This window comes from Coloeus monedula, assembly GCF_965178545.1.
Source record: "Coloeus monedula genome assembly, chromosome: 29".
Classification (NCBI taxonomy): Eukaryota; Metazoa; Chordata; class Aves; order Passeriformes; family Corvidae; genus Coloeus; species Coloeus monedula.
In genome coordinates, this window is record NC_138809.1 from 3,297,310 (window position 1) to 3,304,264 (window position 6,955).

The window sequence follows — 6,955 nt, forward strand, 5'->3', positions numbered from 1 at the left end:
GGCCGTGCCTGGTGTTTGTGTGTGTTTCAAGTTGATTTTTTTTTTTGGGGGGGGGGAACAAAAGAGAAAGAGAAGCAAAGACGGGAATGAAGCGACAACAAAACCATCAGGCAGCAGCCACGAGGTGATTCCATCATTTTATTGCATCACACCCCAAACCGAATTGGGAATTAAAGCAGCCCCACGATTTCTTTTTTATTCTTATTGCTGTTATTTGAACTTAATTAACCGCGTCTCGTTATGAGGCAATTTCTGCTGGCAAGCAAAGGAGGCGGCTGCACATTCCCGGGAGCCAGGAGAGGTGGGAAAAGCAGCGTTTGGGATTCGGGATCGACATCTTGGAGGGTTCTACTTCTGCTTGGGGCACTGCTGCTGCTGCTGGGGGAGGCTCTTCACGCCGGCCTTGGCCTGGCCTTTGGGGGCTTGGCTTTGCTGCACCCCCTTAGCAACAGCCCCACACTTCTCCTGGCACTGGGGAGGGATCTGCTGCTGCTGCTTCTGCTGCTGGGACATCCTGGAAAAGCCCTGGAATGGAAAAGCAGGGAGAGAATGGAGCCATTTTTAAGCCCGGCCTAAATTCGCCGGTTTGGGGCGTGGAGGTTTCAGGCGGTGCCTCAGCTTCGAGATGGACACAATTTAAAGTTAATCCTGGAGCCAAACCAGGAAGCTCCTGGGTTTAAACCTCTGAGGACGCCGCAGTTCAGCCCCGATTTTGGGGAGTTCCGTTTCCTGCCCCTTATTGGGGTTTTTTTGGATCCCATTCCCTACGGGATCGGCCGCTCTGTGAGGGATCAGGGAACAACTGTGCCTAAAATGAGGATCAGAGGCCAGTTAGACCCAGCCTAACAGAGCCAGGAAAAGGCTGCAGAGCTGAGGAGAAGACAAATGGCATGAGGGGTTTTCCTTCCTCCCCTCTGCTCACGTTTTCCTGGAATTTCGACTTTAAAAAGCCCGGGGGAAAAAAAAAAAAAAGCAGATTTGGAGGAAAACGGAGCTCAAGGAGAAGCTCGAAGAAAAGCAGGAGAAGAGGAGCAGAAAACTGGAAAAGTCTCAGGGCTGGGAGTTTTGACAGGGAAAAATCCTTTGATACCAATCCCAGTATTTGATACCAATCCCAATATTTGATAATATTCCCAGTATTTGATAATATTCCCAATATTTGATACCAATCCCAATATTTGATAATATTCCCAATATTTGATACCAGTCCCAATATTTGATACCAGTCCCAATATTTGATAATATTCCCAGTATTTGATAATATTCCCAATATTTGATAATACTCCCAATATTTGATAGCAATTTTTGGAACCACCACGTACCTGCCCAGCTCCTTGAGACCCCCAGAGCAGGAGCCACACCCAGGGCCATGAAATTCGGGTGGATTGAGGATTTTATCCGGGGAATCGGAACCGGGATCCCCGGAAATCCAGGAGGCAGCAGAACCCTGTGCCCGTGGATTCCAACCTTTGGTTATCCATGGGATTCTCACCAGTTCGGGAAAAGTTATCTCGGGGTTCCTCTCCAAAGAGTCCCAAACCACCATCCAGAGCCTCAGAAATTCCCAAAATTCCTTGATGTGCTTTTTCCACCCGTGCAAGCAGAATTTTCGAGGAGACAACTCAAGATCGGGCAAGAAAAGGGCGAAAAATCCCTTTTTTTTTTTTTTTTTTTTTTCCCCGACGCCAGGGCACCAAAATCCCTCACCCTGGCAGCGCAAGGGGCAGCGAAGGACTCACCTGGCGCGTCCTGCTCGAGGAGGGAGGCAAGGAGAAGCCGCTGCAGGTGTGGAGCTTCCCAAAGGAGAGGCTTTTATATCCCTGTGGGGGAGCTGATGACTCCAGCCTAAACTCGGTGACCAGAATCTTTCACAACCAGAACCGGCTCCGCTCCCACCCCCTGGACCTCAGTCAAAGCCTGGGACAGATCCCTGCTCTCCCAGCTGCGGGGGGTTGGGTGTTTTTCACGGAAGGCACACCCAGGGCTGCTCATCACGGGATGATTTATTAATAATTTGTCTCATCCCCATCCTGGGCAGAGATCCCACAAAGAATCGGGAGTTGGGACCGCTCCCATCCGCTGGGGAATGAATTTTAGGGATCGCTTTGGTCTGAGTGGGGTTGGGAATCTCTCGCAGCTCCTGGGATCCCAGTTTTGAGGTCGGTGAATCTGGATTTTGCTGTTTCCCTTCTCTAATTCCCATCCCAAAAACGGGAACGAAACATTTTATTTTCCCAAGAAATCAGGAATATTTTCCCTGATTTTTCCTTGCACTTCCCCCAAGATTTCCCCTGATTTTTCCTTCCACTTTCCTGCAGCTTTTCACTGAACAACTTCATTTTTCATGGATTTCATCCCTTTTTTACCGACTCTGGGTTTAGTTCACTGAAGCTGAGGCAGAATTCCCTTTTTTTTCCCTTGGGATGGATCCGTGCTGCAGGAAAATTTTGATCCCCTGGGAATTTTTCCAAGGAAGGAAAAGAGGAAAAGGCCCTGTGGGGTCACCGCTTTGGGAATTACAGCCCTGTCCCATTCAGGAATGTGGGAGAGGTGGAAAAATCCAGAATCCCGGAATTGCTGAGGTTGGAAAAGATCTCCAAGGTCATGGAGTCCAACCTTTGGCCAATCCCCACCTGAGCATCGTGTCCCCTTCTCCAGCCACATCCTGCTCTTTCCACAGGAAAATTCCCAACAATTCCTGGCTGTTCTTCCCAAAAATCTCTGGGTTTTTTTCCCAAAAACCTCTGGCTGTTCTTCCCAAAAATCTCTGGCTGTTCTTCCCAAAAATCTCTGGCTTTTTTTCCCCAAAATTCCTGGCTGTTCTTCCCAAAAATCTCTGGCTGTTTTTCCCAACAATCCCTGGCTGCTCTTCCCAACAGCCCTTGTGTGTCTCCATCGTTATCCAGCTGTTGGTGTCGGATCATCCACATCACCCCCTGATTTTCCAGGCTCCTCCACCTCAGCCCTGATGAAATATCCCTCATTTATTGCAAATATCCTGGGAATTCCAGCAATTCCCGGCGCTGACCACAGCTGCATTGGAGAGCCGTGTGTCAACACCTTTTCCTCCCGGCGCAGGAAGCGGCGGGAGCACAGCAGGTCCCTCCTGCCACTTCCTCTGGATTTTCCAGGTGCTCCCACGATCCCCGTTCCCAGGGAGAGCAGGGGAAATTCCAGGTGATGGATCGGGATGAAGGGGCTCCAAAATCAGGTGACTCATGGATCGCAGGAGCTCCACGTGGTTCCTGACTTAAACCTTTGCCAGGCCTTCACGGGGCCACAGAAGTGGCACCGCAGAGCTTGGATCCCCAAAGGTTTGGGCTCCTCGGGAGGAATTTGAGATGCAAATTCCTCCGTTCCCCATTGTTTTCCTGGGAATATCCAGTCCAGGGGTGTTCAGGTGTAGGGGTTGGTTTTTTTCCCCACGATTCCTGACTCAAAGCCTTTTTCCCCCATTTCCTTGCTGTCACCTTTTCCACACCCCCATGAGGACACAAAAGTGGCATCTCCCAGGCACTCCTGAGGCACAGCTTGGATCCCCAAAGGTTTGGGTTCCTCCGGAGGAACCCGAGGTGCAAATTCCTCATTTCCCCATCGTTTTCCCGGGAATTTCCGCTCCTGCTCTCCGCAGGCGAGCTCAGGTGTTTGCCTTCCCCATTCTTTGCCTCCCCTGATCCCCGTCTGAGGGTGTCACCTCCTGGTGTCACCTCCTGGTGTCGACAGCAAGGGACACAAAGAGGAACCTGCTCCTCGCCTCCCCACCTGCACATTACAAAGGCGATTTGGAAACAACGTTGGCACACACCTGAGCGTAAAGATCTCCCTTTTCTTCTCCAGATTAGATGCTCCCCACCCTTCCCATAATGAGGGGGTAGGTGGGGAGCAATTTCAGCATTCCCAGACATGGAAATGGGGCGGCCAGAACGGAGCCAGAGATGAAGAAAGCCACAGGTGCAAGCCGGGACACAGTGGGAGCTTCATCACAGAAATTTGGGGGGGGGGGTTTTATGGGTTTAACTCCCTCCAGACAGTGGGGTCGCCTTCAGCTTCAAATTTATCCCAAATAAAGATGTGTCTGTATTTGTTTAAAATGTTATTGGGCTTTTTAGATGTTCAATTCCTTCTGCATTAATTTAAGGCTTTCTTCCACTTAAATTCACCTTTTAATGGTTTCTAGGATTTGCGTCCAAAATCCCAGGCTGTGAAGACCAAAATTCCGCCTGAAAATCAAATTTCTATCAATATTTTCAGAGGTGTCTCAGAATAGAATTGACCAATGATGATTTCCTTCTAGAATTGCTCCATACCAAAATCTTTTTTACTTCAGGCACAAAACCTTCCCCAACTGCTTTTGCAAATGGAATTTAAGGAAGATATTTTGGGGTCTGAAGACGTGGAAAAGGGGAGAAGAAAGACAAAAGACACCTGGTGCCATCGATGGTCAATTTTTATTGCTGCATAGAGAATTTACAAGACAGGGAAGAGACAAGAGGAGAAGGGAAGAGGAAAAGCGTCGACGTCTTCCACCACCTGCTGCTGACAGCACTTCCCAAGATTCCCAACATTAAAATATCGGGAATGCCCACGGAAAAACGCCGGCACAGCAGGAGAAGAAGTGAAAACACAGGAAACACTCAGAGAGAAAACATTTTCCAAGGCGAAGAAAACATGGGATAATCACAAGAGGTCTCATTGCGTTGCCGATGCGTCCGCGCCGTGTCTTCCATCCCGGACCCCGCGGATTCGACCCTTCACGGGTCACCGTGGTCAGGCCCGGATCGGGATCAGCAGGGGCGGGAGCAGACGGGCTCCAGGCACACGGCCTCGCACGTCTCCACGCACTTGGTGCTGCACTCCTCGGCCTGGCACTGCTCCACGCACTTGGTGACGCACTGGGGGGCACAGGGCTCCGGGCACTGGGCGGGGCACTGGGCGGGGCACTGCGGGGCGCAGACGTCCACGCACTGCGGGGCGCAGACCTCGACGCACTGGGTGGCACAGGGCTTGGCGCAGACGTCCACGCACTGCGGGGCGCAGACGTCCACGCACTGGGTGGCACAGGGCTTGGCGCAGACGTCCACGCACTGCGGGGCGCAGACGTCCACGCACTGGGTGGCACAGGGCTCCACGCACTGGGTGGCACAGCTGGTGGCACAGCTGGTGGCGCAGGGGGCCTGGCAGACCTCGACGCACTTCGTGGCGCAGGGCTCCACGCACTTGGCGCACTTCTGCAGGCAGATGGGCGGCGGCAGGCAGGGCTGCTTGCACTGCTCGTAGTAGTACGACATCCTGGGGAGGTGCCGGGGCAGCGGGGGAAGAGCTGGGAGAAGAAGCTGGGAAAAGACAAAAAAACCAATCACGGGTGTTGGTGGGTGGTGATCGAGGCGCCGTTCGCGCCGTGAGGGCTCGGGGGGTTTGGTGTTCAGTGGAGGGAAGGGATGTTGGGAAAATCTGCCGGCGTCAAGGATTTCTGGATTCTGGAGTTGGAAGGGATCCACAAGGATCCTCGAGTCCAGCTCTTTGGGGAGCGGCCCCTACAGGGATCAAAGGCATGAGCTCGGTGTTGGGAGCACCGTGGGCTGGGCTGATCCCAGGGTGTTGATGGAATTAATGGTGCCAGAGGATCCCTTCTTTCATTGGGAGCCTCAAGCCATAAATCCTGAATTTTGTGGGATTGCCCAGAGTTAAACTTTTTGGAAGCCATAACACGAAAATTCCTTATTTTCTCAGCTGTTCCAGGGTTTATCTCTTCCTTATCAGATCCTCACACCCACCAGGACACGTCCCCCATGCTGGGAATTCCCAACCACAAAGCCCAGAGGCCACAATTCCCACCATGGAATCATGGAATGGTTTGGGCTGGGAGGGATCTTCAAGATCATCTCGTTCCAACCCACTGCCACCAGACCAAGCTGCTCCGAGACCTGTCCAACCTGGCCTTGGACACTTTCAGGGATGGGGAATCCATGGAATAACCTGGGCCAGGGCCTCACCGCCCTCACAGTTTCTTCCCAATATCCAACCTAAATTTCCCATATTTTACTCTCAATTCTTTCTCCCGTGTCCTGTCCCTGCAGTTCCTGAGGAAAAATCCCTCTCCAGCTTCCCTGGAGCCCCTGCAGATCCTGGATCTGAGGTCTCCACAGGCTGAACATTCCCAGCTCTCCCATCCTGAAGATCCTCGGGATCCTGGGACGTCACCGGAGTTGTCCCAGAATTAATGGGGCTCATCCTTCCACGGGGGAAGGGTTGGCCCAGAGGCTGCAGCTCCCATCTCCAGCTCATTTCCTCCTCTTGCCTTCTCCCAGAGGTCTCCCCTGGCTTTGCCCGCAGGAATCCTGCAGCTCCCTCCTTCTGGATAAACCTTCCTCCCACCCATCCGGTTTGAAGTCCCAGGAGCTCCTCCGTGGCATCCATTAATTTATTTCATTCCTAGCCTTAATGAGGCAGGAACAAATTAACCAGGACGGAACAGGAGGGAGGAGAAGAGGCAGCCACAGTTCTGGAGGAGGTGACTTTTCCAAGCTGCTCCAGGAAGAGCCGACTCTAAATAAAATCCCCAATTCCAGGACAAATCCCAGAAGAGAAGCACGGGAGCCAAGCTCTCCCGTGACGAGGAATGAACTCTCTTTTCCACAAGATATCCTGATAAAGATTCCCTGATCAAGCCAAGGAGGACTTACCGGGTCACCGGTCCTGGCGAGCGACGGAGAAGCCAAAGGAACTGGCGGGAGCCTCCAAATCCAAACCTTTTATACGGCCAGAGTGGCGTCAGCTCCGGAAATGCGGGAGCCCAGGGGGATGGACAACTGACCACAAACTGCCCCAGCAGGCTCCACCTCCACATGCTTGGCATGTTTGTTTGCATCCTAATTTTTGGTGGAAGCCCTCTTCCAGGAAAGCAGGTGATGCTGAGCCGGCCCCGCTCCCATCCCGGTCATGCGGTTCCCAACGG

At 52.5% G+C, this 6,955-nt stretch overlaps 1 protein-coding gene across 1 annotated transcript; it reads right to left on the reverse strand.

The window, feature by feature from the left end:
• Positions 1-348: 348 nt before the first annotated feature.
• LOC309583106 (uncharacterized protein) lies at positions 349-5,288 on the reverse strand (the record flags this gene model as incomplete). The annotated part of the gene is made up of 3 exons (XM_082298632.1): positions 349-525; positions 1,740-1,865; positions 4,806-5,288. 3 exons carry the CDS (start codon positions 5,286-5,288, stop codon positions 349-351), a joined length of 786 nt encoding a protein of 261 aa, XP_082154758.1.
• Positions 5,289-6,955: the final 1,667 nt, after the last annotated feature.